The following is a 12,820-nucleotide window of genomic DNA, read 5'->3' on the forward strand; positions in this document are numbered from 1 at the left end:
ACCATAAATAGATGGATATTTCTGCTAAAATGATCAGTAGTGAGATAGATAAAAATTATATTTTAATTCAGTGGGTTTATTGTATCATTTATTTGTACAACACCAGTGGGCAATGGAGCAGATCGCCATCTAACAGTTGTTCTGTCCTCAGTTCATTCAGACAGCATTGAATTGGTTTACATTGAAGAAGCTTATCCTCACAACTAGTAGGGCTAAAACTGTTGGTTTAAATAAAAGATTCAATCTTACTGGGCCACAAGAGAGGTATCAGTCTTGTGTGGCATTGTGTCTGATCCTTACTATTCTGCACTTATTTAGGAATTGAGTTCAAATCTAAAAGAGAGGATTAAAAAATGAAGTTGTTGTTGTACATATTTCTAAGATGCTTATTCCCGTAGTAATCAGGTGAAGTGAAACATTTAACCAGAAAAGCATGTTAGTTATTTTTTCTATATATTTTTAAAACATCACAGCCAGCTGTATCTTAGAAATTATGGGAGAAATTCCCATTTTCTTGCCCTTGCCTAGCCATCAAAAATAGTGAAAGACTCATTACATTACTCTGTCCCATTTTCCTTGATGAGTATTTCCAAGATTTGTCTCCTTTGTTCCTAAGTGTATAGTTAAAGTAAATGTGAGAACATATCCTTTAGAATAACAATAGATAAATGGTATAATAATAATGCTTGAACTGAGTTTTAAAGGTTTGGGTTTTTTTCCTTTTTTTTTCTTGATGGGGGAATCTCTCATTTCAATTTCATCTTCAGTGGTGGTTGAATACGCGAGTGAAATTAGTTTTTGATGTTTTGCGGCATTTAACTCATTCTGACCAGCGTTTAGTTACTTTCATATCAGTTGGCTATTCCAACTCAGATTTGAAACTTGTGCAGTAGAAGTTGCATCATATACCTGTAATGCTAATCTAAGCTATTTTAGTATCATGAACCCACAGGAGGAAATTGAAAATTCTCAGTATATATTGGAATCGGCATTCTTACCTCAGCCTAAAGGGAGTTCAAGAGCCTAGTATAAGAGCACAGTCATGAGTTGCTCATTAAGCCTTATTTTAAAATGAAAGCTTTGATCATATCTTTGTGCCTTTGTTTTTCAGACTCACTGTTATTGCTTCATATAATTGAGCCTGGTTTTTATCATCATCTGTTAACAGCCTATTTAATAAGCACAGTTCAGTTACCTGCTGAGTTCATATATGTTACCCATACACTTTGCTTTCTCTGACTATGCTCTGGTTTCTAACTGCAGTTTCAATTAAAGAATACTTAATTTTTATAACATTTGTGTACCATCTATTGTATCAAATAATCAAATATTGTGTATGCTAAAACTATGGACTAATTATCATATGTATGTTTTTAATGGAAAGAATAGGATTTGGAAAAGATACAGAAGTGTTAGCTCGAATTAATCATTTTATTACAGAAACTGAAGAGAAATCTTGGTACAATTTATAAGATAAAATACATAAAACAATCAGATAAAATATATTGCTTATTTTCTGTTTTCATTTTTTTTCTTTTCAATTACATTTTTATAAGCATATTTTCACAAAATATCTGTTGACATGTTAAAGGAAATATAAAGATTAAGGGGATGTTTTTGAAAGGCACAAATTGGAGTTAAGTGGCCAATTGCTGTTGAATTTGGGTAGGATGTGGGCACCTAACTCTCATAGACTGTTTTGGAAATCTCAGCCTAATAAACTAATAATCAACTTATTTCTAAAAATTGTACTAAATAGTTTTCTATAAAGTGAGTGTTTTGAGAGCTGAATTTGGCCCTCAGGATTTAGTCAAATGTTGGTAGTTTCCTCCTTGTTCTTCTTTCAGGGGGAGTTTTCTCCAATTTGGGAAAGGAAGGGGGCTCACGTGTCTAAACTTGTGGATCTTCTTTATCCATGCAGACTGGATCCCCCTCAAGGGGTGTTCTGTAGTGCAGAGGAGGACTTCAGACTCTAACAACAGTGTTTCATATCTCTTTGCCCCATAGATTTGAGAGCATGCCACAGAGAGAGGAGAGCCTGTACTCCCTCCTAACTTGTATATCAGGACCCCAACAGAGCATCTGTTAGAGAGACTTTGTGGGCTGTAGTGGAATCTGAGTGTATGCCATTGGCTTCACATTCCCTGATCCTTTCCACAGCCCATTCTGGCCCAGAAATATAAGTTTCTAATCTATTCACAAAAGCAGATGGACCCAGGATGACTGCACTCACACATAGGGATGAAGAAATGGTAGTTTCAATCCACAATTTATTTTATATGGTGATGTGCTGCAACAGTCTTTAATATTTATTCTGACAATTATTTCTGAGGCAGCAGAAGACAAGGAACTGCCTCTCAAATAGTGACCTTCAATAGTAATGATTAGTATAAAATCCTTGTATATGATTCTGTATGTGATTCCCCCATGTCAGCTCTGCATTCAGAAATGCTAGTTTTACAGACTTCTTTGTACACATTTCTTTTACTTTTTTTCCCTAAAACTACATTATGCTGCACCTATCAATGCTAACAGTAGTTAGAGGAATCAGCTGTAATACTGTTAACAAGTTTTTGAAATCTGTTAAATGCTTTCAGCTGACATAAATTAAGGAAAGTGATAGCTATGTTTGGACAATTTGTGACATACACATTTGCCACAGTAGTGATAACAGCTAAGCTATAATTACCTCTAATTACAGTAAATGCCACATAGTTAACAATCAATACTTATTCCATTGGCTAGTTAATAGGAATTATTTGTAAAAATGCTCCTATCCTTCTATATGAGGTTAAAAAAAATCAGATCTGCAATGAACAACACCTTTGTTAATTTCAAATGTCCACCATTTGTAAAAGCTGATTATTTAGCCTAAAGGGCCAATACAGCAACAAAAGAAAATGTCAAGTTTCCAGGAAACCTATACAGAGCCACTGAAGAGGGATTTTTCAGAGCCTCTCTCTACGTAGGTTGAAGCCAGACATATCTTTTTACATTGTTTTTTGTCTTAAAAGAATTTGTACTGCTGGTCATTTGTGTGTGTATGTGTGTGTGTGAGAGAGAGAGAGAGATGTAAATAGGGTAAAGCTGAAGAGAGACAGGAATTCTTCCGTTACTGAAAATTAAATTTTCTTTTTTTCTGAGTATGTCATAGTATATCATTTTGGTGTAGTTTGATATTCTGGAAGGCTTGTCAAAATGACAACACCACTATGCCTGCAAAAGTCTAATATTACTGCCCTTATTAGACGAGGTAGTTTTCCAAGTCCACCTTTGTGAGTGAGCATTATTTACATTCCTTACATAGAGATGCTTAACTATGTAGCTGTACCCAATTTTAATTCATAAACTGAGTTTTAAAAGACATGGTTAGTTTATGTCCTACTTATGCTATTACAGTAATACTGAAAACATTTTTCCTCACCTTCTCAGAAGTGGCACAGGTTTTGCCCCTATAACAAATTGCAGCTGAGATGGTAGCACATAGACATCTACCTACATTTTTACAGGTGTAAATCAAGGAGGTAGATGTCCAGTAGCTTCCATTTGTATCTGAAGTTTATTGTGGGTTCAAAATTATAGCTGCAGGTATTTGCAAATATAAATAAGATCCTGGTTAACACCTTTTGAAAATATTTTTAATGATATTGGCAAGCTATGCATTTCTAAGTTGTAAATGTGTAGCTATGAAGTTAAGCTTGAGAAATGCATTCTTCAGATTCATAAAGATTAAACACTTTGATTTTCACTTGCAGCTAACATCTGTTAGACTTTCAAAATGACAAGACTGGGGTGGGGAAAGCTATGAGTCACAGGGAATGTATTTTTCTCCTTCAATTTACTTCCAGAACAAAGACCTATTATTAAACTGAATAGTGATAGTTAGGCTTATGTTCCATGATGTATTTAAATGCACATATGGTAGTAGTAATGATGAGCTTCCAAAACCCTTATAGGGAAATCAATGTTCATACACTTTTATATCCCATTAAATTTTGTTTGTGACACCACATCACAATGCTTTATTAATTCCAAGCTGAATAAAAGGTTTGTGTCCTTTGTTATATATATTTAAAAAAAACAAAAGGAACAAGTTTTATTTGGCTTTTTATGGTGTATTTCTTTTTCAGTTCTTTACTTCCATCCCAATGTATGCCTAATCATCAGATTGTTTCATGAACAATATGTAAGATGATGCTTGAGAGGCTGTTTTACATTCATGCCCCTCTTTTTATGGTATATTCCAGGATATACCACAGTTTAGTGCAGTGGTTCTCTAACTTTTTCATGCTGTGAACCATTTCCGAATATAGAGATACTCTCATTGACAACCTCCCCTCCCTACCATCTAATCCCATGCATTACTTAAGGAACTATAGTGTTTGGTTACATGAAAAAAAAAGTAATGGTAGATCTAATATTTAATGACACCAAATGAAAATAAACTCACTTTAATATGAGGAGTGCAGCTACTTTTGGCTGTAATGGATTTTGTGCATCTGCAGTTTATTTTTTCTCCCTGGTGTAAGACTTTTTTTTTTTTTTTTTACTAATAAATGTCATTTCCTTGCGTTACCTGCAGCCTCACTGTTCTAACTGCTCTGTCATTTAGCAAGTTGATTCCACCTTTGAGTGTTTCCTGTCCTTCTAAATTTGCTGTCATTCACAAATTTGATCTCAGTTTAAATTACACCAAAAAACGTGCATAACAAAGAAAGACATGAAGCAGCTACATGTAACGCACAGCGGTACGGGAGTTCAGTTGATTAAAAAATCCCTGGGAACTCTGAAAGAGCACTGGACTGTGCTATAACTAGCAGGAAGTGTCACTGTTGGTATTTTGGTGGATGCTACACCATTGTGTCTTTGGGACCATCTGAAAGTGCTTTGCCAACCATTAATTATTCACAATTTAAGAACCATCCCTCACTCATTGGAGCGATAATCTGCATTGCCAACAAGACCTCTCTGGCAAACTTGTAAAACTGGAAACAGGTGTTCCTTAAATACTTGTTTTCCATTTTTGAGTGACAGAAATACCTGTAGTGTAAGTTCAGAGTTGTAGAAAAATTGGGAAGAGATATAAATCAACCTCCTGATTAAAAGTTATCTTTCTTGTGTTTTCTCTAGAGGTTATATTTCCCCTTTGAAACATTTAACATTGTTCCACAACAAGAAATATCTTACACTTCCCTGGTACTGAAGAGAAAGTTAAAATGTAGACCCGCATCAGTTCTTAAGTGCCCAAATGGATCATACCTATGTCAGCCAAGATGGAAAGCTGCCTTGATAACCTGTATCATCTTGAAAGAAAAATTCAGAAACATTAGAGCTGCTTAGATTTTCTGAAAATCTCAAAGTTGCCAGAAAGAAATCCATTCATCTGGTTTAGTTTGGTAAATGAGAGCAGTTTAATGTCTTCATGAGAAGTATTTATCAACTTCAATGCAGTCACACCAAGGATGAGCTTGATTCATGTTCCAAGGATCTCTCCTTTTCAAATAACTCTTTCAAGTACAGTAAAAACTTTATCTGGCATGTTGGGGGTATGAGGGGGTGCTGGTAAGTCAAAAATTCCAGTTAAGTAAGAGAGAGGGAGTTGGGGAGTGGGCTGGGGGTTGGGGAATGGGAGAAAGTGCGGGGTCTGGGCTCTGGGAGTTTGGGTGCGGGAGAAGGTGTAGGGTGCCGGATCCGGGCGGTGCTCACCTCGGGAGGCTCCCCGCAAGCAGCAACATGTCCCTGCTGCTCCTAGGCAGAGGCATGGGTAGGCTTACAGCCTCCACCTGCAGGCGCTGCCCCTGCAACTCCCATTGGCCGTGGTTCCTTCCCAAGCGGAGCTGCAGAGCCAGCACTCGGGGCGGGGCCAGCGTGCAGAGCCTCCTAGCCGCACCTCCATCTATGAGCAGCAGGGACATGTCGCAGATTGCAGGGAGCCTCCCGGAGCCAGGTAGGGAGCCTGCCAGCCCCGTGCCAACTGGACTAAACAGGACTTTCAATGAAGATCAGAAATGCTGGTTTATAGAGCTTTTCAGTTGGTAAAGTGCCAGATAACACAGCTTTTACTGTATTATTAGAATCCTGTAGGTCCATCAGTAGTCTATGTACATTCTAATAGAGTCAGAACCCTCTAGAAATCAGTGGACGGCCCCTCATGGAAGACAGCTGTTCAGACCTGATTGTATGTAAGCATATCTGGGTCCCAGACATTCCTCAGTTCCCTTTTATTGTGGTCAGCTGAAGATCAGAACCCCCCAGTTCTTTCCTTTCAAACTTCTTTTGGTGGTTCTCTTGAAATTTTCTCTACTAAGTGCAGTGTTACATTGATATTAAGTTAAGTCTCAGTCGTTGATTCTGCTCCCATGTTTGGTTTGGTGCAGGTTCATTGGCTCTGATACTCTGCCTTGTTCAGCTTTTTAGAGTCTTTCATTATGGCAGATCCTAGTTTAAAAAAAAAATCTGGGTATAAGTGGTGCATATTTTGCTGAGCCAAGATATCTATAACTCATTAGCATTCCTGGTGCTAGTAGTTGCTTGGTAAAAGTCACTCCTCAAAGCAGTACTGTCTTGCACTTGCCAGGAGTGGAAGCCCTAGCTCTGAGGCTAGCTTTTGGAAAAAGGATTTGCTGGCACCCACCTTGTGGAGACCTGGTCATTAACAGTTGGGATCTTTTTCATTGTTGAAGGCTACCTTGAAGACTAGCTCAGAGATGTCCTTGGATTCAAAGAAACTTAAGAGGAAGGACACCCAGTCACCTCTGCGTCACCTATTTTCTCCTTAGCAATAGATAAGGGATTGATTTGGTCCCTTATAAACTCCTTGGTCCAAATGTTCAGTTCTTCTTTAAGTGGTTGCAGACGTGTTCCACTCAGGTGTGTCATACCCAATTCATTAAAGCCAGAGGACTTTGCCTAGCAGTACCCCTATGAGCAGCACTTACACCTTCTGGCCCCTTAACTCCTTCCCTAGCTATATAAGGATGGTACCACCTAAATTCCCCTCAGTTCCTTCGCACTGCCTGCAGCTTGAGTAGGAGGATTCTTTGTGGTGTTTACCTCTTGCTGCTTTCTGTCTAGTGTTTCTGAATTTTTGTGGTGTGTGTATAGTTAGCAGTTTAGTAGTATTCTTAGGTTTTTGTTAGAAGTAGTTAGTAACCGTTTTTAGCCTAGTTTTAGCCTGGTGGAATGCCCTCCCCAGTTTTTAAACATTGCCCATTGAGTGGGCTGGCAATTCCTAATACTGACCCCCACACATTTTGTGCTTATTGTTCCTGGGAGAGGGGCACATTAAGGAAAGGTACTCTATCTGCAGGTAGTTCAAGAAGGGAATGCAAGAAGGGACTTGCACCTTAAACAGCACCTTCTGGAGCAGACCATAAGACCAGCTTCAGCATTAGACGCCTCTGCAGATCATCTGCTCCGGCAGAGCCTTTTGTAGCCTATGGCTCTCTGAGGAAGAGTTCCCTCGAGACAGATCAAGGCCATTCTAGGACTGAGAGATTCCTCTTCATCTTCTAAGAGGAGTGCTGACCGGCACTGTGATTCCTCTAATATTCAGGATGGAGTGGGGCCATCTTACTACTCCCCAGTATGACACAGAGATCAGTTGGATACTGTACCAGTGACTCCAGTAACAGGGCATCCATTGAGTCCAGTACTGACGTTAGTATCAGCACCAACTGACCTATGTCATTGGCATAGCAGGTGGCATCAGACCTGCATTGCCTCTCTGTTTCAGATTCCCCAATAATTCAGGAACATTCAGCTGCCACGCCTACTGCTGCCGCTGTGCCCTTGGTACCAAGTGGTCTCGTCACAGTCGTCTCATTTGTCGGCACCATGTTCTGCCTTCCCTAAGACTCAGAGTGCAGAGTTGTGGAGGCTGGGGGGTGGTCAGCTGCCTTTTCAGCACTGACTGGTCCATCAGTGCAGATGCTATCTTTGGCATTGAAGGTATCTTAACTGCAGAACTCATCTTAGGTGGTACTGGCCTCAGCTCTGGTTACCATATTTTGATACTGCACGGAAGTGCTATGCCTGTTTTGACACTGAAGGCGTCAACTGCTCATCCATTCTCAGTACTGATGCCATCTCCATATTAGTTTTTGGACAAGACTGGTCATTTGCTTTCTCTGTCAGGAGTGGCTCCTCTGCTACCATCAGGCACTTCCAGGGCTCATCGGGATCGAGTTCAGGAGAATTCCTCTCCCTTGCCTTCCAAGCAACACTCTCAGAAGTCATTGCGACTGTCCTTAGACCACCATCAGTACAGAGATTGTCACCTTTGCTGCAGTAGGGGCTCCTGGCCTAGTACCTGCTGGCCATCAGTGCCCTACCCTTATTCTCAATGGCTTCCTTGGAATCCCTAGGACATTTCTCAGTCTGCAAGATCCAGTTCTTCAACCCAGCCCAGGGCAAGATCTCCAATCCCAGCTGCAGTCTTTCTTCCCAAGCCATCTCCATTGCAGACATACTCTGAGTTCATTCTTCCTGAGCCAGTTTAACCTGATTTTCCTCTTACAGGGAAAGCAGTCCTGCAGTTAGTCTTTAAGGAGACTCCGAGCCCCATCTCCTTCTGATACTGCTAGTGAGTCACCGGAGTGGAATACACATCTGCAACCCACTGGAAGAGGAAAAGATGGTTTCCTGCCTGTACAGTAACTGTTGTTTTTGTACATGTATAGTTATGTATTCCACAACCCATCCTCCATCCACTCTGCATTGGAATCTCAACTCTGAAGTTTGGTGTGAAGGAACTGAGCCGGTAGGGCAATGCTACCCGTAAATAGCCAGAGAGGGGTTCAGGAGTCATAGGTCACCAGTGCCATCTTATGGGGTACTGCAAGGCAAAGTTCTCTGGCTTTGCTGTGCTGAGCATCTGAGTGGAATACATGTCTGCACCCACATTTCAAAGAACAACAGTTATGTACAGGTAGGTAACCGTTTTTTCCAGGAAGTGCATGTGTGATCCTAATGCTCAGCGCTTTCTAGAAGGTTCCAACTCAGTGCTTTAGAGTGCCCCTTCCAGAAATGGGGATCTGTGCTGACAAGCTCTCTAAGAGCTAGAGTTATTGGTAGTAATTTTTTTCAAACATTTATCACGCATTATTATTAGTGTATATTTTTATTGTTATGAGGCTAGTGTCCAAATGCCATGATCTGGACTGGGGCTTGTTGTGCTAGGCACTGTAGTCAGTTACCTCCCTTTCCATTCTTCCCCATCCACATATTTTAACTGCTCAGAACTAATATTAAGTCCATTTAGTGGTCATTGCTACCTCACACCAAAAGGCACTGTATTAGAGGCCATCTTGTCAGGTACTAGTTTTCAAATAAGTTATTACGGTCTTCAAAATGAACTTAGAAATAATCCTGAGACGTTTGTCCATCCACACTTTGACCCTGTTGGAAAAGCAACTCTCAAAATATTATGAAAGCCAAGCTTTCTGAGCAGTTACCTCAATGATCAGGGAATTCAGGACTAGGATCATAGGTGCCAACTCCGTGGGTGCTCCAGCACCCACGAAGAAAAATTAGCAGGTGCTTAGCACCCACTGTCAGCCAAGCTACCCTCCCTCCCCCCACTCCCACCTGCCTGTGGCCCCCACCGATCAACTCCTCCCCCTCCCTCCCTCCGAGTGCTTCCTACAGGCTGCAGAACAGGTGTTCTGCAGCATGCAGGAGGCACTGGGAGGGCGGTGGGTCGGGGGGGGCTTGGAGGAAGGGGTGGCGTGGGGTCTTGAGGGAAGGGGTGGCGTGGCGGCAGGGCCTGGGGCTGAGCAGGGGTTGAGCACCCTCAGGGAAAATTAGAAGCCAGCGACTGTGACTAGGGTAACAGAGCTCTTCTCCTTAGGTATCGCAAAACTGACAGACCAGACCAGAACCCAGCCTTTTCCTCTTTACCATGACATCGAAATATCCCATTTTGTTAATTGATTCCAGACTCCATGGACTGAGGTTCATTATTTTGAATTAGATTTAATAAAGGACTGTAGACCATTACAATAGATGGCAGAAAGGCTCCAAAGAAGTATTAATACAGTGCAATTAAATTTGAAAAACTTGCTAACCCTAATGCAGATAAGATGGGAATCATCCTGTTTTTTCCTGTCACTTTCTTATCAAAGACACAGTTCTTTCTTGTCAGTCTCTTGCCATCAGTAGTAGTCTTCTAATCCTGTCATATGCAAAGCTACATAACCTAAAGTCACTCTATGAACTTGATGAAGTGAAAAGTGTATTACTGTGTCAAGAGTCTCTTTCCGTGTAATAGGCCTTTTATAAAACGTCTATACTTTCTTCCAAAAATATTTCTAATAAACTTTTCTATTTGTTTTTTAATCCTAACTGAATAGCCTGTTGCTAAGCAACACTAATACTAGAGTTGTCTCGGACATAGAATGGAATAGGAGGAGCTAAGAAATTGAAAAAAGAAAAGGAGGACTTGTGGCACCTTAGAGACTAACACATTTATTTGAGCATAAGCTTTCGTGAGCTACAGCTCACTTCATCGGAGTGAGCTCTAGCTCACAAAAGCTTATGCTCAAATAAATGTGTTAGTCTCTAAGGTGCCACAAGTCCTCCTTTTCTTGTTGCGGATACAGACTAACACGGCTGCTACTCTGAAACCTAAGAAATTGACGTAATTCTTATAGGCAATTAGATTATTTATTTGCATTACAGTAGCGCTTAAAGATGCCAGGTGAGACCAGATCAGGGCTTCATTGTTCTAGGTGCTATACATATTCATAGTAAGAAACAGTCACTGCCCTGACAAGTTTACAGTTTTAGCGTTCAAAATAGGCAACACAGACAAAGAGCGTGAAAGAAAATATTATCCCCATTATATAGATGGAGACCTGAAGCACAGAGAGATTACATGCTTTGCCCAGGTTCACACAGAAAGTCTGCCTCAGAGCTGGGAAGTAAACTCAGATCTCCTGCCTTAACCACAAGACCATTTTTAGGTAAAAGAAGAAAATTAATTGTAGTTCATAGCACTTTTATATCTACAAAGTATGGTACAAAACTTAACTATTCATCAAAAAACAAGACTGCCCTGAGTGTCATGACTATAGCAAAGGGACATTGATAAAGCCAGGTATGGCCAGGGAAAGGGTCTTGTAAGTAATCTGCTTCATATACAAAAGTCATCTTATGATATTGAGCAAACCAACACACACTCAAAGAGGAGGATAAACTCCAGACAGTTCAAACATAGACAATTGAATAGTGGCTCAGGGAAGGGGGGAAACTGCCTACCTAAACTCAGTAAATTGAAAGCAAATAAAAAGTTTCCTTTAGAGGATTTCTGAAAACAGCAGTCCTCAGTTTGTCTCATTGTCTCGAAAAAACCAAATTAAATTTCACTCCTTCAAGCTGAGAGACTAGACATAGGGGAACTTGCAATGTCTCAAATGGATAGAAAAGCACTTTGGCAGAAGTACAGTAGATAGCCAAATTCAAATATAATGTGTTACATACAAAGTAGCATCCTAAAAGTGAATGGTTTTGATGCTCTGTTACCAAAACCTTGAAGCCATACTAAAATATATATAGGAATAAGTACGGGGGAGCTGCCTACATGCAGCTTCAGCCGGATCAGAGCATTGCAAAGGTGATCTTTAAGCTCCTTTCCCTCCTGAATTGCATTTGTACAGGTTAGCTGTTGAGGATATGACACGTGTGTATATATCTTTACTATATTTTTAAGTTTTTGTACAATATGTATAAATGGGAATTTCTTACACTACCTTTTAATGTAGAAGTTACAGTACATATAGTCTTGAGAATTGGTGAGGTTTTATTTCTTTTCCCGCAACTATAAACTGGCTTAACAAATGGTGAATATAGGACCTGATCAAGTGCCTCTTGAAGTCAAGTGGATCCCTATACAGTCAAAAAAAAATTTATATTCTGTGTTTCATAATGCCTATTTTTATAATTATTTTCATTCCATAAATATATGATTGATTGTAACTAACTATTGAAACATTGTCAGTTAGCCACTGAATTCCAATAAACTTAACGTCTTTTCTTTCCAGGCAGAACTAATTAAAGGGAATTTACAAAGTGTTGGACTCACTCTCCGTCTAGTGCCGTCTAAGGAAGAGGATGGAGGATATGTTGTTGTTGAAACTGTTACACCAAACTCACCTGCCGCAGCTGCTGATCTCCAACGAGGAGATAGACTTATAGCGATTGGAGGTGAGCAATCACGTCATTTGTTTGTTTGTTTTTTTAAAAAACAGTAGTTTGTTGTTACAAAAGAGCAGTAATCAGTTTTATTCAAGTAAAATGCTGTTTAAAGCAACAACAACAAAAAACAGTCTCCTATTGTTACATTAGCTTTTGTGTATTTATGGCCACCTAAGGTGTATAATTTAACTGTGACACCTTTACTTGTGTATTAAAACATTTATTCTATACTTGATATAAATCCAAACAGTTGAAGAAACATTTGAAGTGGAGTTATACTCTTCACAGCTCTAAAAACAGCATTGTGGGGTTCCCTGTTCATCATCTTTTAATGTTTTTTAGTATAACATCTGCTTACTTAAAAAGCAAAATAGAGTATTTCTGTCTCCCAGGCCTGCAAACCCAGTGTTGGCTCTGAAGTGCTAACAGGAGCATGAAGTTATTTCTGACTGTAAAATAATCACATAAAACTCAAATGTGACCCAAGGAGGTTTGTTGAGTATGAAAGTACCATTTCCATATTGGGAGCTGTAGGTTCTCATCACATCTGATTCTCTGCCCACTTTTATTTTGGAGCTGAAATATTACTTAAAGAGTACTTTAGGTACCCAGATTTGCAAATTTT

General features: G+C 39.8%; 1 protein-coding gene across 2 annotated transcripts in view; it reads left to right on the forward strand.

The window, feature by feature from the left end:
- PDZD8 (PDZ domain containing 8) overlaps positions 1-12,820 on the forward strand; it is a 148,331-nt gene that overhangs the window by 128,357 nt on the left and 7,154 nt on the right. For both annotated transcript variants that reach the window (XM_073354247.1, XM_073354248.1), the window contains one exon: positions 12,042-12,204. In XM_073354247.1, the coding sequence (XP_073210348.1) occupies positions 12,042-12,204 (163 nt within the window). The remainder of the gene's footprint in view (positions 1-12,041; positions 12,205-12,820) is intronic.

This window comes from Lepidochelys kempii, chromosome 7 (genome assembly GCF_965140265.1).
Source record: "Lepidochelys kempii isolate rLepKem1 chromosome 7, rLepKem1.hap2, whole genome shotgun sequence".
Lineage (NCBI taxonomy): Eukaryota > Metazoa > Chordata > Testudines > Cheloniidae > Lepidochelys > Lepidochelys kempii.